The 27,638-nt window shown below is 39.6% G+C and overlaps 1 protein-coding gene across 7 annotated transcripts in view; it reads right to left on the reverse strand.

Annotated features, from left to right (window-relative positions):
* Window positions 1–27,638, reverse strand: part of VPS13B (vacuolar protein sorting 13 homolog B) — a 350,839-nt gene that overhangs the window by 273,532 nt on the left and 49,669 nt on the right. For all 7 annotated transcript variants that reach the window (XM_081013853.1, XM_081013855.1, XM_081013851.1 and 4 more), the window contains exons 12-17: window positions 27,218–27,305; window positions 24,380–24,577; window positions 22,609–22,778; window positions 21,832–22,026; window positions 20,632–20,756; window positions 9,727–9,908 (exon numbers count right to left, since the gene is read on the reverse strand). In XM_081013853.1, the coding sequence (XP_080869979.1) occupies window positions 9,727–9,908; window positions 20,632–20,756; window positions 21,832–22,026; window positions 22,609–22,778; window positions 24,380–24,577; window positions 27,218–27,305 (958 nt within the window). The remainder of the gene's footprint in view (window positions 1–9,726; window positions 9,909–20,631; window positions 20,757–21,831; window positions 22,027–22,608; window positions 22,779–24,379; window positions 24,578–27,217; window positions 27,306–27,638) is intronic.

Below are 27,638 nucleotides of genomic sequence, written 5' to 3' on the forward strand. Positions count from 1 at the left end.
TTCTATAACACTGTCCAACCATCTTGTCCTCTGTCGTCCCCTTCTCCTTGTGCCCTCAATCTTATCCAACATCAGTTTTTTCCACAGAGTCTTTTCTTCTCATGAGGCGGCCAAAAATTAGGAGCTACACATACATAATTAAACTTAGGATTATAACTTTGAGAGGGAATCCTGCCCACTGCCCATGAAAAGCACCAAGTAGAGCAGTTTCAATGAAGGCTAGGATGGCCTCTCTCTGTTGCCTTCTATGCCTCCTGTGCACGAGACCCACTGCTGCTCTCATCCAGTTCTTAACACTGAGGCAATCAAAAATCCACTGGGGTAGGGGATGCTGGGAAACAGCAAAATGAATTGAAATGAAAATGAAAAATCCACTGGGGTAGGGGATGCTGGGAAACAGCAAAATGAATTAATGGTTCAAGGAGCACAGGAAAACACACAATGCTACATAACCAGTGGGGTACCTAGTAGAATGACCAGAACTGCAGAACTATTTGCTTAACAAAGCACCCTGTTTCTCTCTTTCACCACAACGTACCACACAATTCAACAATCTCAGAGCTTACTTCTACCAATTTAAGTGATAGCACACACTAACTACTCAACTTTGCATGGGAAAAGGTGACAGGTAATGAAAGCACAGGATTAAGAGTGTGAGAATACGTTTTTTTGGGGGGGGGGGCAGCTGAGTCAGTTTGCCTTTGAAGCTCTTTCTACTGCGAGCATTTGGAACAGCAACTCTTTGAAGCTATCTCAGCTGTCAGCATCTATCTTGGCTCAAGACTACACAGTGTGTATTTCTTGCACAGATTTGCAAGGAAGTTGTGCTTGACTGTCATTTTCTTGTTGCAGTCATCTTAAATCAGCTGTGCTATCTTCAGATTGCTAATTACAATATTTACACTTCACTTTTCTGGGGCATTAATATCCTGGATAGCTAACAAAACACCTAGACTTCCAAGAACTAAATGAAATAAACAACATTTACAATGGCTTTACAGTAGAAAAAAAGGCAGGCAGTTTGCGTTCAAAGTGGGTAGCTACCAAAGTGATCAGTGAAGAAGCTGGGTTCTCAATAATGTAATTTAATTTAATTTTTTAAAATTTATATCCTGCCTTTCTTCTACAGAAACTGAAGAAAACTTTTTAAGCATAAGCCCTTTAAATGCTTAAGAACTAGGTTACATGAGACATGGTCTCATCCAATAGCAAAACTGAGCAGGCTTACCACACGTATTCTATGTACAGTGGTAACTCGGGTTAAGTACTTAATTCGTTCTGGAGGTCCGTTCTTAACCTGAAACTGTTCTTAACCTGAAGCACCACTTTAGCTAAGGGGGCCTCCCACTGCTGCCGCGCCTCCGGAGCACGATTTCTGTTCTCATCCTGAAGCAAAGTTCTTAACCCAAGGTACTAACCCAAGGTTAGCAGAGTCTGTAACCTGAAAAGTATGTAAACTGAAGCATATGTAACCCGAGGTACCACTGTAATTCCCTATATTTCTTTCTGAATCTATCTTGCTTGTGCAGTGTTGCCTATCTCTCCCACTTCCTCCCCTACCTGCAACCCAATTCTGAAAAAATACCTGAAGTGTTCATCCAAGTTCATGACCAGGTAGAAGATCCATTTAAATCACTCTGAGGTATCCCTACAAACCATAGCAGCCAACTCCTAGGGGGCGTGAGGGCTCTGGCCCCCGCAATAAAATATTTGAGGGGCTGGGCCCCCGCAAAGTTGATGGGCATTCCCATTCAAATGGAGCGTGTGCACTGCATCATGTGATCAATTATGTGGGGAAGGGCTTACCTGGGACCCCACAATATTTTATTCAAGTTGGCACCCCTGCTACAAGCTATTCTGATCACCTCTTTGCTGCTCAGCCAGCAGCAAAAAATCTGCTTCTAAGAGGCTAGGGAATGCCAAGAGTCCTTATGGTGACAGATATCAACCCATACCAACTTCTAGCAAGCCACAGGCAAAACATGAGTTTCTCTGGAATGGCATGCTAAACCCATCAGTGAAACGCAGATTTAAGACAGCACAATAGCTCTGAGCACAGGAGCCTATTCAGGGATCAAAACTCTTGGAAGTACAATGATCTACAGGAGACAACGAAACATTTACACATTGCAAGGCTCTTCCATATGTGCTCTGAACACAACCAAGCAATTACTCATGAAAACACAACCCTGAACACAGATTGCACACTGCTTAAAATCAAAACTTGCAGCGCCCAAAATAAGCACCAGTCTTGGCTGTATTATGTGGAACACACATTCCAACCAGTACATTGGAAGGAAATGATTAAAGCTCAACAACCTGCATTACAACTGAACTCAGAAATGTTTTTTAAAAAGAGGAGAAAGAGGGGGAAAGCAGATTTCAAACAGGGGCATTAGAACAGCAAATCACTATATTTCAATCTTTTTCCTAAGTGGTTAAAGAACTATGCAGCAACTCCAAAACCCTTTTTATATGCACACCTGGGAAGAATTCTGAATCCTGTTACTTTCCTCAGCATTACCCTGATGTGGTTTCGACCAGATGTTTAAATGTTACAACATGTACATTTTCTTCTCTTCTTCTAAGGCAAAAGGAAAATAAGAGGAATATTTGACTTCACTCCACAAGAGACCTATTTAATAGTTTGGTGGTTATGTAAGTAAAGGTAGCTTGGCTAAGTCAATGTTGACGACATACAGAATGACATGATCCTAATGAGTTGGAAAATATTGGCTCTCCTGAGATTTAACCAGATGCTACTGCGCTGAGAAAGCTACTGTATTATTGAATTTCATTTTTATGAGGTAAAATTTATTATTCAACCATTAAGGTATCCCACATGAAGTCTTGCATAAAATAGTTTTGCAGTTACTTTCTGGAAAGTAGATTTTATTTTAACTTTAATACATCATTTACATGAAGGATGCAAATGCCTATTTGATCACCTTAAGCAGAGAAATTTAAGGTCTGCAAGCAATTTTCCTAAAAATACCAGATTAATGGAACTGGACTGTCAACAAAATTATGAACTACCTGAGCAGTACAAGGAGAGTGCAGCAGCAATTCCAGTTTCCTGAGAAAACCAAAGCATGTGCAACTGCATCTATGGTTTTCTAGCATTCTAGCAGGCCTATTGCCAGACATTTTAGGTGCACTAAATATAACCATTTAATGAGAACTCTAAAACAGGAGATGATAGCTTTTATTAATGTAGTTATTCAGTTTAAAACAAATAATATTAAACCTAGATCTTCACTTCAGACATCTTTATCTAGTACCTTTCTAGTACAGATTATTCTAGGATACACATAAAAAGTAAAGTAGGTTTGTGGTAAACAGAAATTTGAAAACATAATGCATAATGCATACTGAAAGGTCTTGAATTGCCACTGGCAATCTTTCGCTGGTAAACTCATTCTGTTGTGCAATGTATGCAGCAAGTATTTTTTTTGCTAAGCTTTCTTCCCAGTTATACAAATAAAATTATGCTACTAATATAATTATTACAGGCAAACCAAAATATAGTGTCTTGCCTAAAGTCACCTAAGAAGTTCAGGGCTGAAACAAAAGCTTGACCACTTCACACTCTACTAATTCAATATACTTTAATAACTTTCCCGAGATAAATTGATTTTTACTTAGGCAAAAAAATAAATTTCCATTTTCTACCCAAACGTATTTTAACAATAACAGTTGATTATGAAACATAAATGTTCATGAGTAGTTCTTGTAACTCTGGCAATATATTTATATCCCATTGTATTTATTTATTTATTTATTTATTTATTTATGAAACGTATGTCCTTCAACAGCCAATTAGCATTCCCTGGGCAAAAATCATTCATTGATTTTGAATGGTCCTTAGAAAGAGTATTAAAGAGAATTCAACTACTTTTAATTTTTCTTTAGAATAAATTGGTTGGGGGAAAACTGAATGAGAGCCAATAAACTGAAACTTAATCCAGACAAGACTAAGGCACTGTTTAGAGTGGTTCCCTAGACCAGATGGGTGGGAAGTATCCTGTTCTTGATGGAGTTACACTCCCTCTGAAGGAGAAGGTAACTAGGCTGGGAATACTTACGGCTCCACCAGCGTCACTTGAGGCTCAAGTGGCCTCTCGGGGACACTAGCCTCGGCTGGTGGCCCAGTTACGCTCCTCCTATCTGGAGAGGGCTAGCCTAACTTTAAACAAATAAGACCATCCCCACGAGCATCCCACCATTCTGAAGGAACGTTCTTTTTAGCATTCTATTCCATTCACAACACAACAATCGCCCTATAGCATGATGCCTGAACATGGAAAAGCAACACAAATAGGGGACATGGGAGTCTGCAGGGGGAGTAGTTTACCCTGCACACACAGAGGGGGGGGGGGAGAAGGGAGAGGGAGGGGGGAGAGAGAAAGAGCACAGCATGGTCCTTGGATTTACACACACACACACACACACACACACACACACACAAGCGCGCGCGCAGGCAGACAGACAGACACAGAGGGAGAGGGAGAGAATGAGAGACGTCCCTTTGTGTGCCTGTTTCCAGCGTGTGCCTGAGCTCCTTGACAACATTGTGCTAATTTTTCAGAGGGAGGTGGTCAGCTTTGCTGAGGGAAGAAGGGAGTCTAAGTCTAGGACCCACCATTCCTTTCCTCAAAGGCTATCCCCTCAGAGTTGCCATTTCCCCCCTTTTTGTACTACACCCTGCACCACATAAGGACAAAAAGGCGGTGGGGGCGGTTTATCTGCTCATGAGAGGAGTAACAAAGAGCTACCTTCTGTTACATGCTGTTCTTACCTTTGTGTCTCAAGATTGAAAGGAAAAATGTACAGTGGTGCCCCGCAAGACGAATGCCTCGCAAAACGAAAAACTCGCTAGACGAAAGGGTTTTGCGTTTTTTGAGTCGTTCCACAAGACGAATTTCCCTATGGGCTTGCTTCGCAAGACAAAACGTCTTGCGAGTTCTTGCGAGTTTGTTTCCTTTTTCTTAAAGCTGCTAAGCCGTTAATAGCCGCTAAGCCGCTAATAGCCGTGCTTCGCAAGACGAAAAAACCGCAAGACGAAGAGACTCGCGGAACGGATTAATTTCGTCTTGCGAGGCACCACTGTACTGTTTTCTGGAGCGAATAAGGAGCGAGATGACCCATTCATTTCCTCACAAAGCTGCAATGGAGTTTAAGAGGGTTGCCAAGCTTCCACCAAAGGAGAGACACCAGCTTTCTGGTAACATCCTGCCTGTCCTGGATGGGAAACTACCCTGAGCTTCTCATGACGCTTAAATCCAGCAGCCATTTTAAGCACCCACCACAAGGTGCTGCAGCCTACACTCCATTAAGAAACATACTAACCCTCAATTCACTAACAGAACAGTACTGCTTACCCATTTCCCATCAAATTTGCTAGGCCTCAGTACTGCAGTTAGGCACTTTCCCCACAGATGAGGGGAAGGGGGAGCAACTGCTTCAAAAGAGAAAACGCTAATAGGAGCAATGCTTCTCCCATATGCCTGCTCTGAGACACTGAAAGGGAAAAAACAGACTGGATGCTGTTGGTAAAATTCTTGAGGTTAAAAAGGGTGAGAAAATAGGTGAGATTCCCAGGAGTATTATTTTGGGGGGTCTTAATTGCAGCACCTTTACTGCTTCTCTTGGCATCTGTGAGCTCTAGTTGCTGCTGCTGGGTGCCACTTTAAGGCTTCTGGAAGCTGCTGGACCAGAATTGGCATGCCAACTCTCCTTCCTCAACCACGGGAAATCTTGGAGCACGCTTGTGGGAGCGTGGCAGCTGGGTGGGTCACACCACAGCCATGGATCTTGGGTGGTCCCTTCATCTCTCTCCCCCAAAGGAGGAGAGGAAAGGGCTCACTCTGTGAGGGAACAACTGCAGGGGGTGCCGTGATGCTGCTCTATTGCTCAGCCCTGACTGCTATGTACTGAAGTTCTCACCCTGGGCTAGCAGGGGGATACTGTAGATAGTTATGCAAATAAGGGATCGAAAGTGACATTCAGTGATTGGATAGTTTTAGAAAATTGTTACAGTTACGTTGTACTGGAGCTCTATATACGCAGGCTGACTGAACCCTTCAGGTCAGTTCTGTTCTGGCCTGTGAATAAACAAGAGCTGTTTGAAGAATCGCTGTGTCGTCTGATATGTTCACCCACAACTTAACACTTACTCCCAAGCAGGTGGAAAGCAGAGAGGAAAAAATAAACCTCTGAAGTAAACTACTTTGAAACCTATTTTGGCATTAAACAGTATATAAATTAATAAAGAACAGTAATTATGCACAGCCCCCCCCCCAATGGTTCTAACTAGCCTCTTTGATTCAGCACAATGGGTGTATTTCTGCTCTGCGCACAAGTGCGCAAAACCAAGCCAGGTAAGCCACGGGGCAGAAGGTAATCTCTCCTGATGAATGCTGTTTTCTTCTCACGCTTTTAAAGTGTACTCCCCACTTATGTGGAGGTTACATTCTGCATCCAGTGTGCATAAGCGAAATCACATAAAGTGGGCAGCACCCTCTAAAAAGCCTGAAAATGCCTATTTTCCCCTGCTCTCCAGCTCTCTCTCCAATCCAGACTAAAATATCTAGAGTTGAAGCTCTAAAGTCAGCTGAGGATGTGCAGGAATGCTGCTGCTGCTGCTGTGCTAACTTGCGTGTCAGCTGTTAGGCAGGGAGGCTGAGCAGCCTAAATAAAGTTCTGGTGCTCCTGAGGTCTATCTGGGGCTTCCTTTTTTTTTTTTTTTTTTTTAAATGATATTTATTGAGAATTTTAAAGTTACAAAGAAAAAAAGAAGGAAGAAATAAGAAAAAGAGAAAGAGAAAGAAAAAAGTAGATAAGAGTAACAATTAAACAATACAAATCAATAAGAACCAAAATCAAAAAGAAAAAAAACACACAATGCAACATAATCAAAAAACAAAAATATACAACAAATTTAAAAACAAATCCAATATTCCCAAATCCTTAACTTTCATTAACTTATTTCATCGACCTCCTCACACCTCCCTTTTTTGTATTCTAGTTGTTAATTATCTCAGCAAATCCTTTCCATCTTTCACAATATTCTGTCATTAAATTACCTTAATCTATTTTAACCTTATCTTACCATAAAAAACCTTAAAACTTAAAACTTAAATCTTATTTATACCGAATTCTTTTAACCATAACATATTCTTACATAATTCTTTTTAACATTTCTGCTAAAGCCAATTAATTTCATTCCATCATTTTTCTGATACTCATTAATTTTACGATACTTTTCTAAATAAATTTTTAAAACTTTCTTCCAATCTTCATCCATCGTCTCTTCTCCTGGTCTCGGGTTTTATCAGTCCTTTCTATCCCATCCATCTAGTCCATCAACCTGGTGACCTTAAATCTGAGGCTCTTAAGTCTTTTCCATGTCCCTTCCACAGGTCTTCTTCATGTTTATACCTGTACTTTACTTTGTCTTCTGCTCCTTTCACTCTGGGAGACTCCAGCTTGACAATATTTTTGTCCCTTCTCGACAAGTCAGCCCCTTTTCCATAGTCAACACTGAAATCCATGTGGTATTTAAAGGCATGTTTCAAGGCCCCTCCAAAATTAGGGGCCCCCACAACTCCGAGCTCCCCCCGGCCTGAAGCCAGACTTGGAAAATCAAAACATCTCTTCATAGGGGGGTCCATCCAGCCCCCCATCTCCAAACCAAGCAGAATGCCGTCTTTCCAAATCTGTCTTTTTCCAGGCTCATTCATCAAATCCAACGACTCATGTTCCTGCTGGGCCACAGCTCCCTCCATCTCTGCCACCCGAGGTCCAACAACAGCCTCCCCCTTCATCTCATCTGTCAAAGCACATTCCTGGATTGATTCCTGAGTGGGTTCTATATAGGTACGCACTGCCTGTCCAAAATTTCCTATCGCAACTGTCATCAAATCCATTTTCTCATGTAACTGTTCCAATAAAGCACTTGTCTTGCAAAAGGCAAGCACCAGAGCTTCTGAGCACATTCTTATTCAAGGTCGAAGTCTGGTCCCACGATCTTAATCTTTTACAGCTGCAAAACTCCCCAGTTCGACTTTAATAAGTTTCACAAGCTCCCTCTAGGGGAAACAATTTCTATTTGTATCCATCTTTTTTTCCTTTTTTTTTTTTAAAGGCAGATTTAGCAACAAAGTTTTCCTTTTTCGGATATTTTGTTCCTTTTAAAAGCGAAAGGGAACAATGGAATCAATATGTTTCTGGTTCTTTTAACTATCTGTCAAAGACGTTTGTCCATAGTCAATGAGCTTCTCCAAAACGTCTGTCCTGACACCCCGCTCCCAGGTTCAAGACGGTGGAAAATTACCTTTCTTTACTCTCTCTTCTGCAGGTTTAAACAGTCTAAAAAAGGTTTCCCCCTCTTCTCCTGCTTCCAAGGGGGGTTCAGTAATTTTAAATGATGAAAGTTTAGTCCTTTACAAAAGACTTTCTGAACTCTAGCTTGCCATGTCTTTGCTTCAATCTATCTACAAAAGCGGAAGGCGGACTTCCTGTTTAGACCTTCCCGCTTTCGGTGCCTAATTAAAAAATTTCACAGTCCAATTTTCCGTTCTACTCACGGGCAGTTGTTTGAAATCCAACTGTCCACAGGAAAAAGTCAGCGCTCTCCGGCAACAGCAATGCAGCTTCACTCCGTGAAAGAAGCAGTTGATTCAAAGCACCGCGCCACTCACCCCACGTCGCTCCGGATCCCCAAAACCGGGTTTCCCCGCGAGTGGAGGGGGCGCAAAGGTGCCAGCCGAATCCCACGTCCACAGGCTTCTCCCGCCTGTGGTTTTTGATGGGTCTCCGCCTCGCCGTGGCGGTTCAGACCCTGTTTTCCACAGAGCGGGTTCCTCCCGATCGGTGGAAATCCGCCATTGCCAGAGGCACCAACCCGGAAGTCCCCTCTATCTGGGGCTTCCTATGCCCTCACTAGGGTCCCCTTTGGGCTCTGCAGAGGTTCTCCCCGTAAGCTACAAGGGCTCTCCAGCTCCCGCCATTTCCTGATATGATTCTATTCCTGGTGCCATGCGTATACACGGTCACACGTAAGTGAGGGGGGTGCCCGTATTTATTTACTCATTCATTCAATTTAATACCTGCCCCAACCACCATTCACAACCCATAAAAGTCCAAGGTAGAGTGGGTGCAATGGCGCATGTAGTGAAAGGAACAGAGTATCTTCCATATTTTTCTTTACACTAAAAGTTGTTATGCATTTTTCCCAGGCATAACAACAGAGCAAGATAGAAACACATTTATAAGACAGACATAAACATTCATTACAGCATATAAAGCTGTTACAGAAGCCTGTCTTCATACTTTAAAGACAAGACATCATACCCTCCCTCCAAACATTGCAACCTCTAAACATTTACAATTCTGCAACCAGTATAATACAGTAAAATATATACTCTGTCCTGGTTCAAGTCACTCCTGGTTGAAACACACTGAACCAAGATCTATACGTTTTATTCCAAAGGTTTACATGTAAATTTCCTTAGGTTACTATATTATGACACATCCAAAATGAAGAAAAGCAATTTTAAAAGCATGTAGAAGCTTTTGCAAAGAGTGAAGCCTGGTGACTTCTTAATCTATAAGCAGAAAGTTTCATTGATACTACATTCAAACTGATTTTCCAACTAAAAGCAATACTGTACTGGGGCAGAGATATCAGTTAAGTATACTGGTAAGAAAAAAAATTGTATTTACCTGATGGTTGAAAGACTTCATTCACTAAAGCTTCATTCACAACTGGTGAGCTAACATTTCCAGTATAAGCCCAACTCTGCCAAATAGCTTGCATTAGGAAGGTCTGGGCTCTTGTTGCTTGAATTGTCAGACTTGGAAGCTCAAATATACATTCTTTAACTGCAACATGAGAACGCTTGGACCTAGAAAATACAACAGAAACAAAAATATGATTAAATCTGTATACAGGCTTATTGGCAGAAATGCCAAATGGCAAATCCTAGGAGAGGCAACACTGGAAAAGCTCACTGAAAACGTGGCTAGTTCATGTTCATTTTATGTGAACTTAAAAAAATTAGTGGTTTACAACAAACATAAGGCAATAGTACAATTATTTTGCTAAAGATTATACACTGAATGTGAACATGTTCCAAAAATGAATCTCCGAACCTCACATTCTCACAAAACCTATAGCTAGTTTGTATTTGAATTCCACAGAACTTCCATGTTTATAACCAGTCTACAATATTCACAGAGATGCGGGTGGCGCTGTGGTCTAAACCACAGAGCCTAGGGCTTGCCGATCAGAAGATTGGCGGTTTGAATCCCAGCGATGGGGTGAGCTCCCATTGCTTGGTCCCAGCTCCTGCCAACCTAGCAATTCAAAAGCACATCAAAGTGCAAGTAGATAAATAGGTACCGCTCTGGCGGGAAGGTAAACGGCGTTTCCGTGCGCTGCTCTGGTTCGCCAGAAGCAGTTTAGTCATGCTGGCCACATGACCCGGAAGCTGTACACCGGCTCCCTTGGCCAGTAAAGCGAGATGAGCACCACAACCCCAGAGTCGTTCACAACTGGACCTAACGGTCAGGGGTCCCTTTACCTTTTTACAATATTCACCTCTTCCCCTGATGTAGACAAGGAGAACAGCATATAACAATTTAGACACTTCTTCAACAATTCAAAAGTTCTACACATACTAAGACAATAACACGTACTAAGGCAGAAGGACGTCAACTTGTACAAGGGTTCACACTACAAGCAACATGGAGCTGTTGCCAAAAAGCATAAACCTAAGTCAAGTTCTCCCTCTCTGTAACACATATTAAACTTACTGTGTTCTCATTTTCTGCCTTCTCTGGCCCCAACAGCCACTGATGTAGATTGTTCATTGAGAGAGACAGGAATAAATTCTGGTTGAGAACTCTGTAAAGTGATGTTAAAGCCAGGTATCCCCACTGGGATCTAACAGGGAACTCTGTTCTAAACAAACTAAGATCATGGAGTTGAAGCCAGCTTGCAATGGGAGGATGAGAGAACTGAGGCAAGAGCATGTGGGTCCAACTTGGTGTTTATTCCCGGTTTGCTAAACCATGGGGTTGTTACATCCGAACTGGCCCAATGAGAAGTATTAAGTGTTATGATACATTATGGAGAGAAGGGAAAGGTACAACTCAACAGAGGGCTGCCCTTTCCTCCAGCGTGTTTGTATTTATCAAAATGTGTACTTCTACCTCTAGTTCATCAGAAGTTCTCAGAAAATTGGCCCCAAGATGCCAATTTCATGGACTAAAACCTAGCCACCATGTTGTTAGTTGCTTCGGGGCCTGTCTGCAAAAAGCTTGTTTTAAGGTAAGTTAGTGAGGATTTTAGAAGGCCCATGCCAAAGTCATGAAACAGAGAGCTGATTGCTAAGAGGCTGAACTCCAAATCAGGAAGTCCTAGAATGAATCTTGCATCTGCCATGAACTCCCTAGGTGGCCAGTGTCTTTTAACTTGTCAGTAATAATACTGACTTGCCTTACAACGTTTTGCAAGGATTCCCATACAAAGAGATAAAGTATGTGAAGTGCTTTGAATACTTGAAAGTCATACAAACGCTATTTATTTATCATTAATTATTACTTCTGGAACAAGCAGATCTTGGTATAAACTGATCGTAGAAGTGTCTGTGGCTTCCTCGCTATAGAGCTTTCGGCAAATGTTAAAGACGCAGCCCTTACCGTGCACTTTGACACCTGACACGTGTTTTCAGGTTCCACCTTATTCCTGTGATTCTGTTCTGTTTGGACTGTTTAAATTTTTATATTGTTGTAACTTGCCCTGGCAGCTGCTGCTGAAGGGCAGATTTTTGTTGTTGTTATTAAGAATCTATACCATATCTGTTTGAATTATGGTGCTGGAGGAGACTCTTGAGAGTCCCATGGACTGCAAGAGGATCAAACGTATCCATTCTTAAGGAAATCAGCCCTGAGTGCTCACTGGAAGGACAGATCCTAAAGCTGAGGCTCCAATACTTTGGCCACCTCATGAGAAGAGAAGACTCCCTGGAAAAGACCCTGATGTTGGGAAAGATGGAGGGCACAAGGAGAAGGGGACGACAGAGGATGAGATGGTTGGATAGTGTTCTCGAGGCTACCAGCATGAGTTTGACTAAACTGCAGGAGGCAGTGGAAGACAGAAGCGCCTGGCGTGCTCTGGTCCATGGGGTCACGAAGAGTCAGACACGACTAAACAACAACAACAATACCATATCTGAAGTGTAACAACTTTAGATTCCTAATCTCAGGGTTGTCAGTTCGAGCTCCACGTTGGGCAAAAGATTCCTGCAAGGCAGGATTCCTTCCAACTCTACAATTATTTGATTCTAATCTATTATTCTAATTTAAATATTTTACGTAGTTGTGTTTTATTGGACCAAATTGCTCTTCTGAATATTGAATACTACATGTAATTTGTGAGCAGACCACATAGTGGGAATGTAAAGTGTCATGAACTAAGCATGGACGTAAGCATTGACAGAGAATCTCCAAATTCCAAAGAAGCATTTTCATGAAAATAAACGCATGTGGGTTTTAACATCAGTAGCAATAACAACTATTCATAATGCAGAATCTTTGAGTAACTTTATTTTAGAACAAGCCTCTGGTTTGATGTGAAATACAGCTACTGTACTGAACTACAGTGACGTTTACACTTACAGCTTTCACATAAAAAGTTCCCTGATGGCTAGTAACACTGTATTAAATAAAAAAAATTAACAATATGCAAATTTTAAAACTTACTGTATTTTTAATACTTCCTTTGGGAGAAAGATACTGATTTTCAGTGAATGGGGGGAACTTAAAGAAAATATTACACACTCAAAAGCAGGACACACACAAAAAATCAGTACATTCTACTGTACCATATGTGCAGCAAATGTTTCTGAGAGGATTTTTTTTTAGCTTCAACTGCCTTTAGATGAAAAGCTATTTTATAATTTTATTATAGCTGTTTTGAAATATAAAGTTTTGAAAACATTTTCCTGTAGTCAGAGTAAAATGCAAATGAATGTAAGAATGATCATCATCATGTCAAACAGATCTCTCATCTTTTTATCTTTAGTTTTGGTAATGTTTTGCTATGAATTTGTTGTAACACCAAATTGTTTTAAAAGGTATTTCCATTTATTGTCTATAAAGCATCTGCTCCACAACTTCTGTCCTTAAAAATGGACCTTCAACATATGCCTATTTAGCAGAACAGATTAAAAAACTATCAATCCAATTATTATTCTTTAGGGTGAAATAAACCTTAGTAGAGCTAAGGGAATCTGCCACTCATTAAAGCTGAAGTTGGAACATTTCCAGTATAAATTTAAGGAAAGAAGAACACACAATGTTTGCCATGCTTTGGCATGGAATTTCTTTTAAAAAAAGGTTCTGTCCTAAGTGAATTACTTTAAAATTCATTTGTTTTTCTCTCTAACTTGCTTACCCTGATGCAAGTTGCCTTAAAGAGTTTAGATAAATCTGACATATTGCTAAAGCAATTCTAATCCCTGTTCTTGAATGTGAAAATGAATTGACCCTCTATGTGAAGGGACTAATGTAACCAAGCCATGCAAGTCCACAGGCTCGCTGTGAAATATTAGCAATGTGTACCTTTAGAAACAGCAACCCATTCCTTTAAAATCAACACCTCATAGTGATTGAATGAACATAGCAGCGAACAGCTGGCTCCAAAAGTTTATACAGAGTCCCTAAATGTAAGACTGGAACCTGCCAAGTATTTCCAAAAATTAATTTTTTTTATTACTCATATCCTGTACAGTAAAATAAGATTAGTTCATTTTTTCCAACACAAGACCAGTAACCTGCTACCAGAACCTAGTGATGACTTGGGGCCAGGGTGTGTGTGTGTGTTGCTTTTTTTAAAAAAATGGATACATTTCAGTTGGCACTTACACAATTGATTAAAAAAAATTTTTAACGTGCTTAGCTCTTTGGAAAAAGAAATATTTGCAAGTATACTGATAGTGGTATTGATCATTTAGTTAAAACACCAACTTCATTTAACACATGTCAGCAGCCAAATAATGTGCATTACAGTCACAAGGCCGTTTGTTTTTCCTTGCCATCTTTGAAATAATATTAATTTAAATTTAATAATGGTAGTGGTGGTGATGATAAAGAGAGATATGCAGGTCTGCCATTTTTTACTTATACCCAAGCACATATGGATAGACCAACACTTTGGAATATGAATGTCACACTTAACTTTGTAAATCCAATCACAATTTCCCTTACCACTTTCAAACATCATGTACCTTACAGTTTTCAAGGATCACTAGTGAACAGGTTCTTTTGTTACAAGAAGAAACATGCTCATGATTTTGTAACATAGAAATTATGGACAGAACACCATGTCTTTAAATTAAATATACATGTATATATGCACTTCTTATCTACTTTCCATATAAATCTGTTCATTCAGGGTAACAAACTGGTATTAAAGACTGATCCATGTATACGATGCACTTTTTCTATGCCAATTAAGCAGACGGATTGATTGATTATTGGCTGATGTAGGATCCAACTATTAAATACCAATGCCAATTAATAAAATTATAACATTGTATCGTTATTAGTAGTACTGCAGTGTTGTAAGAGAGAGGGTGCAGTGCTCCCTAGATGAAATATTTGTTCGCAAGAATACTTACTGAATGGTGTCAACTAGGTGTGGTGGGAACAGTTCAATTCATTTAAACAAAGAACTTCCCCAACCATACAGAACAGCCTTCACCAGGTGGTGCCCTCTGCATGTTTTGGATTACAACTTGCATTAGTCCTAGTCTGTGCTGGCTAGGGCTGATGGGAACTGTAGTACAAAATATGTGGAGGCCCTCAGTTTAGCAAAGGCTAATATAGAAAGAGCAGGAAGAGATCAAATTTTAACAGCAGAAGGCATGTGTAAAGGAGGGGTGCATAGTGCCAATTTCATTCCACAGCAAATATCCCAAATGGTTTAGGCCCAGTCTTTTAGTGGCTCAGCCTGGCTAAGGAGAAAAGCATTCAGGCAGAGATGCTGTAGGGAGGCAAACACTTAAGGTGGGGAAAAGATGCTGAACACTTCCCAACATATTTCTCTTGTTGTTTAAGGCAGGCACAACACCATTTCTAATGCTGTTTCATGAGGAACTAATATGGTTTGGCTGTTAGAGGAGCTTGATGGGTAAGTTAACTAAAATACATGTCCACAATTGAAAATCCACATGGATATTTCATGAAAGGGGCTATTGCTTCTGGCTCACAAATCTATTATATATTACAGTTCTCCCAATACAATGGTGTAGAAAGTGGAGTCCCTCAAGGATCAGTATTGCAACCTGTGCTTTTTAACTTGTTTATTAATGATCTAGAGTTAGGGCTGAGAAGTAAGAAGCTTGCCTATGATACCAAATTGTTTGGCATAGTTAAAACAAAAATAGATTGTGAAGAGCTCTGAAAGGATCTCTCAAAATTGAGTGAATGGGCAGCATTTTTAATGAAATAAGAAAATGGTAAAAGCAGTTCAAAGAAAGGAAATGTAATATGATACACACTGGGGCAAAACTATATAAATTTCACATATACACCCATGGGGTCTGAAGCTAATGGTATCTGACCTGGAACAAGACCTTGGGATTGTAATGTATAGCTTGATTAAGATGTCTACCCAGTATGTGGCAGCTGTGAAAAAGGTAAATTCAATGCTAGGGATCATTCAGAAAACGACTGAAAACATTATGATAATGCTGCTATAGAAATCTATGGTGCAACTGTACATGAAATATTGTGCATGGTTCTGGTTGCCTCACCTGAAAATGAGATATTATAAAGCTGGAAAAGGTTCAGAAAAGGGCAACCAAAATAATAAAGGGGATGTAGCAACTCCCCTATTAGGAAAGGCTACAAAGTTTGGTTGCTTTTTGGTTTAAAAGAGGAAAATACATGATGAAGGTGTAAAATTATACATGGAGCAGAGAAGGTAAAAAATTCAAATATCTTTAATACGGTCAGTGACCAGGAAGCAATTCACAAAATATGACATTAAGAGCAGCGCTGTGCCACAAGCAACAGCAAAAGTATGGCCAATTCACAGAATTGGTGCTTATATTTAGCAGAGAAGGTAAATACGGAATTTTTATCCCTCTCTCACAGTAGTAAAGCTCAGGGGCATTCAGTGAAGCTGCATGTTGGAAGATTCAGGAGAGACAATAGAAAATACTTCTTCACACAGTATAAAATTAAGCTATGAAATTCAATCCCAAAAGAGGCAGTGATGGCCACCAACTTGAAGGGCTTTAAAAGAGGATTAGACAAGATCAGCAAAAACATAAGTGAGACACATTTCTAACTAAATAGATTTTGGATAAGGAAGCAACTCAAACTAAAAAAGGGAATGCAGTAGAATATGCTATCATTCAACCAATTAGTTTTATGAAAAACTGTGTGCCACTATGAATATACTGATTTATATTATACTACCACTATGAAATAAAAATGGTTTTAGGAATCTGGTGTGAGAGCAGCTTCACATTTAACATGGGGAGACATGTCAGGGAGACCAAAAAACATTTTTCCAACTGTGTAAACATAAAAGGTTAAAAGGTAAATGACTCCTGGATGGATAAGTCCAGTCAATGGCGACTATAGGGTGAGGCACTCATCTCGCTTCAGGCCAAGGGAGCTGGCATTTGTCCACATACAGCTTTCTGGGTCATGTGGTCAGCATGACTAAACCACTTCTGGCGCAACGGAACACCATGATGGAAACCAGAGCACATGGAAACGCCATTTACCTTTCTGCCGCAGTGGTACCTATTTATCTACTGGCACTGGCATGCTTTCAAACGGCTAGTTTGGCAGGAGCTGGGACAGATCAACAGGAGCTCAACCCGTCACATGGATTCGAACTGCTGACCTTCCAACTGTGTACACCAGTACCAAAAATATATTTTGCAACGCCAAGCTTGTTTTACCTTACAAACAAAACATTAAAAACCTAACATACGGCATAATCCTAAGAAATGATATGATCATTTGGCTATAACAACTGGAATATTTGGTTTTGTCAAAAATATTCAAATTATCAGACCTTGACATTCAGATTCCTTATTTCAAAGAATAATACTACACAATAACAATGCACAGTAAAGCCAGAAGCTGTAGTCTCAGAGGAAAAATTACTGTAACTCTATCTGCTATGTGAGACCAGGAGAAAATGTTCAAGGCTGCACAGAAAAACAAAAACCTGGAATCTGAGGATGAGGAAGTAGTCTCTCTTTTCTGGGCTTCAGTCCAGCAACAGCAAGCAGAAGATGACTACTCACTGAGCTAAAATTTGTGAATGAACCTAAGAAACATGCACTCTTAGCTTTCCAAACGTTAAGAAAAATAACATAAGACCAACTAATTTTAACTGATGGTCCTTACTGATTTTGGAGGATTCCATAATTACTTTAAGTGTGTTGATATATTGTTTATCAATATTGAATTTGCAGTAGAAAATGGTGTAGAAGTATTTATAAGTGTCAAAAACGAATAAAATAATAAATATAAACTTATGGTAATTTCTTTATGGAAGGTATACTACCAAACAATTCCTCAGATCAGTGAGAGAGCCTGGAATGGAATGAAAAAATGTATTTGATTAATTATATGATACTGAATAGTAATGGAGTCTTTAATGTGACATAGGTATGCAGTAGCATCTTGAAAGACCAAATGCTTCTGGCCCTGGAATGTTTAATCCAGCATTCCTCAGCATGTGGAACTAAAGCTGAATAAGACTGATATGTAAAAAGGTGTGGGGATCACTTCTCAACCGCAGTTGGCATCACTGTGATGAACCTAGGCTGCATCTTTTAAAAGTTTAGTCAAAAGACGTTCTATTTTGGAAAGACCCAAGCTTCATTTCAAGAGAGCCAATGGCCTATTAAGCATCCTGGACATGTCTCTTCCCTGGGAGAATTGAGAATGTTTCCTTGGAGAAACAAAAAATAATCCAATTTTTTACTCACATGTTCCCTTGCCATTATGTATTGGTAAGTGTAATGTACCGTATTTTTTCGTGTATAAGACCCCCCATGTATAAGACGACTCCTATTTTTTTAGCCCAAAATTAAGAAATAAGTATTTTAAACATTCCATGTATAAGACAGCCCCCAATTTTAACCTTAAAAAATTTGGGGGGAAATATAGTCTTATACATGGAACAATACAGTATCTTGAAAATTAGTTCTCTCTGGGAAAACAATTCTCATGGTGGTACTTTACTTCTCTTAAGCAGCAGCACTCAAATGGCTTATGGGGGAGCAACTCTCTTGCCTGCAAAATATGAACTTAGTGTTTGAAAATTCAAATATATAAAATGTGGAATTAGTAAGGCAAGTGTTATCATTCTGACAATGAAGTCATATCTGTAAACATTATTTATTGTTCTGAGATATTCAGTATATCTTAGCACTGAAAGCTATAGTAGCAAGTTGTACACTTTACAGAACTATTTTTTTCTTTGCTGATTTTAAAAACAAGTTAATATTGCTCCTTTCTAATGACGCTATTTCATCCAGGCAATGAAGTATGTTATCCAAGTTTTTCAAATACAGTTTGAAAAGCGCAAATATTACAGTAATACCATATATTGGATGTATATCGCTTGGAATTATTTTTAAACAAGAAAAATGAAAGCTATTTTGCAGATTTATGTCAGAAATAAAGTTGAGATTTTCACTGCTAATTCAAAACATACTACCTAGGGGATTCTATAACAGTTCATAAAGTGTCTTTGTTTTCAAAAACTATGACCTGTTGTGTATATAGAACATATGTATCATCAGATGTGTGCACTTTAGGCAACTCTGGAATGCGAAATCTCAAAATCCAAATAAAGCAGGTGCTATAATTTTTTTGGAGAAAAAAAGAGTGGAAGTTTAATGACATTACCAGGTTATTCTACCAGACTAGTTCCCACTCATTTCATGACTTCAATGAAGCTCTCAGTCCGCATGCTGATTTCGATTTAGTTCAAGTGCTATTTGATGTATTTCATCTGGTGTTTTATTCACTTCATACTGCACTTCATTTAACAATGTGGCTGCAGTATTCATTTGTTTCTACTTCATTATACTCAAATTATTATATTTTGGTCTTAGTACAATTTAATGTTTGTATGTGTGTTTGTGTGCATGCACACACACATTTGTACATGCACATATTAAAAGGCAATGATTTAATCCAGTTTGATCACTGCACTAGCTACAAATGTCAGGTTAAACCTTTTTTATATTAATTTCTCCCTCTGCTTAACTAATGCATCTGTTACAGCTTGGGAATGTTTTTCTCCATTGAACTGCTCCTACTAACTTTAAAATACCAGTAACCAATATGAATTAATCACTCATATACATATATTATTGATTTATAAAAACAGATTTCTATGTGACTTTTCATGTGCATACCAAAGCAGTGTACAACATGACTAAAACACTATTATATTAAAACAATCAAAATAGAAGTAAGAAATCACTTAGTACAGTAAAGATTGGCAAAACAAGCCAGCAATCTATAAACACCTGGGCAAACAAAGATGACACATGCACACACAGATCCATGTATGTGCAGTGATCTGAAATCCACTGGAAAGTAGTTTTTGTATTCATACACATCACAAGAAAGATAAATACTATTTTCAGCTTTGACATAATTTCAAAACTTGAATGCATGAAGCATTTCCTTTACTAAGAAAAGTAGCTGAATGGAAAGCAATCACTTTGAATTAATTAATTGTTTCCAATGAAACAGATGAGCAAGAAAATTAAATAGGCAGTATTTGTTCAAGTGTAAACTGCTACCATTTGTTCAAGTTCAAATGTGATTATTAATCATTATACAGAAATAGTCCATTGAATATCTGATATTGTAACAGAACTTACAGCAGAATTTGTCCACAGACCTGAATGGACAAAGGTTTTACTCAATAAAACAAGAAGAACTATCCAATGAAGCAAAATATGACAAGACTCATACAAAATATGAAGAAAATGAGGTTGCGGCCAATGAGTACATTGCAAGATTTTTGTGACAGTTATGAAAATATGGCAAAGTACTAGTAATATCTGGATTAAAATATCATTCACAGATGCTGTGAGTAAGGAACACACACATCTCATCTCTCTAGATTACTTAAGATATTGCTGCAGCTGGCATCAGCCCTCAGGGCTAAGGGATACTCTGTTGAATGAGAAGAGACATCTTCAACACATTTTTCTTGGTGTCAACCTATAAGTTATGGTATTCATTTCAGAACAAATGAAAACAAATCTATAGCAATATCCATGCATTAGTAGCAAACATTTTGGTCTAAAATTCCAACAAGAAAAAGAATACTTTTGGTAATGGCAGTCTAAGCAATATGGTCAGAGACAGCAATATTTAAAACATATTAATGCAGAAAATTAATAAACAGAAATTGTATATGTGTATGTGTGCATGTATCTGTATCTAGAGAAAGGGAGAGGTGTATAATATAATGCAGTACAGTACAGTACAGTAAAAATAAAAATGTACCCATGATGCACCCACACATAGAGTGCTTGTGAATATAAAGCATTTAATACTCACCAGTAGTTAGGAAGCTTAAGCATTTTGCCATAAACAGCAGTACTGAATGGAGAAACAACTGAAACTGGTGAGTTGTAAGATCCATTAATATCCAGTGATGACAGCCCTGCCTGAAAACCAAATATCTGAAACAAACCAAAACATCAAGCTGTACAGTAACAAAAAATATCACTACAAATTATTTTACTTTAATATAAACCAATGTCAATTTTAAGCCATTTTTTTTATCCCCAAGAAAAATGTAAGATAGAAAATCATGTTTCTATAAAAACACACACAATTTATATCACAGGAACAGTATGCCCTACTGACTTAAAACAACTGACTAAACATTAACAAATCTAAACCACAATGAATATTGCAATTACATGATATTATCATGGTGTCAGTATAACAGCGCAATCCTAACAACCCACATTGATGGCTTGTGGGGGGCAGCAGTATAAACCTCTGCTGGTAGAAAGGAGTGCCATGGCAGTTTTCCACCATAGTGGAGGCACCAGGTTTGTCCTAGCAGACAGAGGGCTACTGCCAATAGTAGCTGCAAAACAGGGGGGCTTCTGCCTGGGATGACGATGATGGTGATCATCATCATCAACAACAACATTTTCTACACCACCCTTCATCAGAAGATCACAGGGCAGCTGGTAATATAAAAACACAAAAGTATATACCATAGTAACAAAACAAAAATAACCCCCTCCCCCAAATAGATTGCTTAATTAGCCAAAGGCCTGGGAGAAGAGGAAAGTTTTTGCATGGTGCCTAAAGTTATGTAATGAAGGCACCAGGTAAGTCTACCTGGGGAGAGGCATTCCACAAACGGAGCCACTGCGGAAAAGGCTTTTTAGTGTGTTACTTCCCTCCAGACCTCTAGTGGAAGGGGCACACAAAGAAGGGCATCCTAAGGTCAGGTCTCGGATGCCAGAGCCTTTGAATTTACTGTATCCAAAGCCCTGCTGTTAACCCGAGAGGCCTGATCCTTGGGTCCTCGGTTGCACAAGCTTAGAAATGGTACAGCGAACAGTGAACAGAAAACCAGAACCACCCGTCCATCAGGACTTGGAATGTGGTGGATGATCTGCCACTCCTTCCCACTCTGCTGCTTCCCTGCCAGAATTAGGATAGCTCTGTAATAATGTTTCTGAGAAGTCTTAGCAATTTTCAATGAACTAAAAAGAAGTATTGAAAATGTTTTACCTTAAGATAGCAGTGTGAGTAACAATAGTGAAGTAAGTTATCAGATGGCTGGCTAAGTCTGCTGACGGTCTGCACAAGCTGTTCAGCATACATTGGCATGGAGTGTTCCAGGGCCATTTTGTCCACCAGTATTTGGATACAAGGCAGAGGACGCAAAGGCTGAAGATTTGTAGTATTTAAGAGGCTGCTTGAACTCTTCAGGGAATATAGTAGGGGGAAAATACAAGCCAAATTAATGTAACACCCCATACATTTAAAAATACAGCCCAACATTTCCAAATCTAACTTTTAAAAAAGTTTCATTCTAAATGTTTGCACAGTCTGGTTTTTTTAAAATCAGTCTATCATGTATGCAAATACATACACACTAAATTAACCTATATGAAATAAGCATACAGTGGTGCCCCGCAAGACGAATGCCTCGCAAGACGAAAAACTCGCTAGACAAAAGAGTTTTCCGTTTTTTGAGTCGTTCCGCAAGATGAATTTCCCTATGGGCTTGCTTCGCAAGACGAAACGTCTTGCGAGTTCTTGCGAGTTTGTTTCCTTTTTCTTAAAGCCTCTAAGCCGCTAATAGCCGCTAAGCCGTTAATAGCTGCTAAGCCGCTAATAGCCGCTAAGCCGCTAATAGCCGTGCTTCGCAAGATGAAAAAACCGCAAGACGAAGAGACTCGCGGAACGGATTAATTTCGTCTTGCGAGGCACCACTGTATGTAACTTACTGGGTGCATATGTTTTCATTCCAAATATAGTTCATGACAGACTACATTATAATACCTTTTGACCCATAATAACAGGCAACAAGTGGCCCAGCAAGTTGAATTCAGCCATAGGTATTGTCACAGTGCATTTCAGAATTGTGAAGTTTGTGATCCGAGTTGGAATATATTCTTCCAAAGCTGCTACTTCTTCTGCGCTTGGCATAGCTTTAGTTCCATCTACAGAATCTGTAATAAATTATAATTACTCAAATTTAACATAATTATCAATGGGAATGTACATAGCCTTCCATAATTACTACTATAACTATTATTATTTTTTTGATCACTCTCTGCTCCTCTAAATGTCAAAAGGGCAAAAAGATTTCCATTGTTGCATTTCTCACAAGGAATATCAAACTGGCTCTCTTTACATATTTGCCTTTAAATTGTCACCACAGTTCATTTTAGCTGTCTTCAAGTCACCTGTATGAGGGAAGAACTGTGCGGCAGGAGCTCTCCTGTCCTTCTGGCCTGGACATTGTCACCTGCTCTGTTCCTAAATCTGATCTGGAAGAAGAATGGGCAGGACAGACAGAATTGCCATTGCTATTGGTGAGGAGTTGCTGCCCTTCTAGACAGCCAGACTCCACATGCACAGAACTCCATAACTATGTTATAAGAACTATAACTTGGAAGAACTTCTGCTTGAGCTTGCTTTTCCCTTCTACCACCATTTTTCCTCATGTGCCACATCCTTTTAGACTGTGAGACTGTCTTAGTTCTGGGTTAGATACAGGTAGGTAGCTGTGTTGGTCTGCCGTAGTCGAAACAAAATTCCTTCCAGTAGCACCTTAGAGATCAACTAAGTTTGTTATTGGTATGAGCTTTTGTGTGCATGCACACTTCTTCAGATGTTCTGGGTTGTTGTTGTTTGCTTTTTGGTTATCCCCTGTGTGACAGTTCTTAGATTGACTGCAAGCTCTTGGGGAAAGGACCTCTTATTTGTTGTAAAGTGTGATAGCACTAGCTAAATAAGTAAATAAGATATTCCTATGTTAGCGATTGCTTGTTCTCCAGTTTCCTAAAAAAGTACAACTGGTACTCATCTGAAGTGCAGATCATGAATGGCATCATGGGGGTCACCCGACTGGGCTCTGACTCCACCATGATCATGAGGCAGGAACAAAGATTCTTTGAGAAAGTTTTGCAGACTTGCCAAGTTCAAACAGCCCATGGAGACAGCATAATTAAGGAAATAACAGGAATCCACTTTCCCCAAATATAGTAACAACCAATGGAACTACGAAAACTAACAGAACTAACAGAGGAGTGGGGTGGGTGGAAAAGGAAACCTTTTTATGTAAAGTATTTTTTAGTAGGGATAGCTAACGAGGGAGGGAGGGAAGGCAAACAGGAAACAGATAAAGAAAAGATTCGGGAAACTAGCCTGAGTGGGAGTTGGGGAAATGGGAGCTAAAGGTGACATGACTGCTTCAATCAGGCAGGAGCAAAAATCTGATTGGGAGCCACCCACTTTCCCAAGAAGTCTTTGCACTTGATCAGAGTGGAGTCGGAGCCCAATCCGCTGACCCCATGCCAAGTTTCCCTCTCAAAAATGCTGCAAATGGCTACTATAATTGAACACCGCATTGGACAGATCAGCAGTGCCACAAACAGATTCTGTTTGGGCTCTTATCACAGACAACAATGAAAAGATTCTAATAAACCACTACCAAACTTTCCTTTTTTCACAGACACATTATTTGCAGTTAACATTTTTCCACTGAAGCTCTCCTACTTTATTTGTAAAAAAAAAGGAAAGAATAAAGAATTAAATCACGACATACCTTGCTTAGACTTGCTATATGGTTCATATTCATGTTCCAGAGCACAAACAATCATTTTCATAATCCTGTGCACTGCACTGCTATCAAGCCGAAGACTGAGAGGGCCCACAATAAGGGTTTTCGTAGACATCTCCTGAACGTGGCCAAAGTCTTCACTCTTTACTGAAGTCACATCTGGCTGGTTTCCAGACACTAAAACTACAATATATATATATATATTTACATATAGTTAATACATGCATTAGGACCAGCGTTTGAAACTCCCATTGTTCTAGGTGTGTTTTGCTACATGGAATTTCATTAACGCAAACAGTTTCTGAGGTCTGGCCTCAGTACTGTGCCTAAGATTTCAGATAAAAACTGCAGAGTGGAAGGAAAGGAGGACCTTCTTCTGCCTTCCCACTTCTAGACCCTCTCTAAGAACATTAGCAGGGTGGGCAAGGGAAGCACGGCTTTGCTTTTTGCAGACTTCTGATGAGAACTAGACCATGTGAAAAATGAATATAAGATTTTAGCAGCAGTTCATTCATTTTCAGCTTTGTATTATTGTTATTTTTAAAAAGTGTGCCTAGACATTCCGTTGTTGCACCCATGATATAGGTTTAAGGTAATTTAACTCCTAGCTTTCATATCTCAGTTTCTAACACTCATTGGGACAATGGTAGAGACAGAAAAAACTACCTATGAAAAAACATTTCTTGCAATTATCAGTGGTTAGCTATAAACACTCACACAATAGCCTTAACTGCACTTTGTTTCTTCAGGATAAACTAATACAAGCAAGATCACCAATGCATTTTCACAGGGAGGCCCACTTTTCCTTCTTCATGTCCATTACAGAAGGAAAGATGAAGTAGGTGGTGAATAGCAATATTGAGCTGAAAACTAAACTGGAGGCTTAAAGCTCAAATCACATGCTCTCAACAACTGTACTACACTATATACTCAAAATTGGAGACAGGGTTTTAAACCACCCATATCCATAGTGCACATGCTTTTTTGCCAACTCCAACTCAGCTGTGTTTTTAAATAACCACTTAATGGGATGAGAAAGCTGCTTTGATTTCAAGTTCATTAGAACTTTGGTCACAGTCAAGATTAACCACAATTTACAACATGTTTAAGTCAGGGTTGGGAAACCTCAGGCTTGGGAGTCAAATGTAGATCCTCCAGGCCTCTACCTCTAACTCTTGAGGCTGTCTCCAGGCTCTGCTCAGTACCCTCCTTAGTGCTTCTGCCTGGCCGGAATGTGCTTTCAAGCTGTGAAAATGCCTCATTTGCTTTGTTGGAAGACAAAGAAATGGGGGGGGGGGCACAGAAATCTCTAACTTCTGCATGGGTGGAATGTATCCTACAGTACAAAGTTAGAAGACACATCTGTTGCTCTGCCCCTGGAAGGACTTGCTCTGCACACCAGTGGCATGCAACCCCTGGAAGAAATGCAGCCCTTGAGCTAGGAAAAGTTTCCCACCACTGTATGTTCCCACCCTATTTATGTTACTCAGATATAGGGCAATGCTGTACTTAATTGGTAGCAGGGCCATGCCTTTAGTACTGCCCCAAACATATCAAGTCTCCTCCTTCAGCTTCACGTTGAACACAGTTGTCTACAAAGAAGACCCAGCATGCAAACCCCTGTTCATGTGCAGGGACTCCACATAACTAGAACACCCATAAGCATGAGTGCTCTGATCACGCAGAGCCCTTGCACACTGAGGTGGACTAAGAGCATAGTTCAGATAGGGCTCTAAATTCTGGTTAACCTAAAACAGAAATGGGAGCTTCCAGTCTCCTCCTCATAGAGGGAAGCGGAAAGCAAGCAAGGAAGCCCAAGGCTTGTTCATATCCTTCACTTTGAAGGACCTTGACTTTGGAGAAATTATTAGACTCCTGCCCTTAATATAAAGCAGATCATATTCATCTGCCCTAATACTGTGAAGGCATCTATTATTTATTGCTGCTTACACATGCATAGGATGCCACTGTAAGTAATATTGTAACCCGTGCTTTTTTTTCAGGGGGTACTCAAGGGTACGCAGTACTCGCACCTCTTTTTTGTTGTTAAAAAGTGTGGCACTCACTGTAACAACTTCACGGTGAGTACCGACACCTATTTTTCTAGAAAAAAAGCACTGGTTGTAACTATAATATAAACACACAGAAGAGAAGCTTTTGTCTTTCTCTAATGTAATCTCCCCATATGAACCAACCCAAACTCTCTGATCATCACCTGTTTATGGAATGCTCTCTCAGAGAGTTACTAGTTTGTTTTCGTTAGGTATTTTGCGTTCTCATTCTGCATTTTAACGCTGTAAACTGCCCTATCATCTTAAATGGACAGTATACAAATTTAATTGATCATCACCATAATCATCACAGTTTATTCCTTTGCAGGCTGGATTATTTCCTTTAAGCCAGCATAAAGTTTGCAAAGCTGCCTTAAAACACATTTGCTGAACAGTAAGGTGTAGCACAGGGGTTAAGGGAATCAGCAAGGATCTTCTTCTGTCCACCTCCAGATTTGCCTTCATAACAACCCTGCTGAACAGCAATTTGAACCCAGATTTTCTCAAGCTAAATCGTTGTACGATAACAAAGCACATGGGCAAAGCAGTCATATCAAATTGTACATTGCTGTATTTCTTAGGGCAAAATCAGGAAAAGGGGTATATAAGCAAACAAGCACGCTAGAATTCAAAATTTTCAGCAAGTCTATCCAGATTTTAAAATAGGTCAAAAAGGTAAATCTGAGGACAGTCGGTCAAGGACTGTCAGGTGCCTCTGAAGAAGCCTTTGTTTCTGTTATTCAAAAAGTAAGCAAACAAAGCAATGAAGTACCTTTGCCACTGGTGCTTTCCATTGTGTACAGATAATCCATGTAGAAAGCCCCAAACCTCTGCATTCCAGCTATCTCTGTGTACATCTCCTACCAACAAAGCAAAGTACATACAACTAATGTTCTCTTAAGAAAGAATCTTGAGATTACAACCCAATGGTATCAGGGCTATAGTCAAGTACTAGAGAGATATACTTGTTTGGGTTTGTGCATGAATACTTGGTAAACCTTATCAAAACAAAGGACAGAGGTTAGCCAAAGAATTCATCCTTCAGATAGCTAATGCAACATCTAGACTAGACCACACAAAAGGACATCTATAACTCTTCTGGATGTTTTGTCCACTTTTCCAAAGCAGCTAGTTAATTAGTATCTTTAGCGGAGTCAATTATTTCAGCTTGACCTCTCACTCACTAGTAAACC

The sequence above is a fragment of the Podarcis pityusensis genome (genome assembly GCF_964106645.2).
Source record: "Podarcis pityusensis genome assembly, chromosome: 7".
NCBI classification, from domain to species: Eukaryota; Metazoa; Chordata; class Lepidosauria; order Squamata; family Lacertidae; genus Podarcis; species Podarcis pityusensis.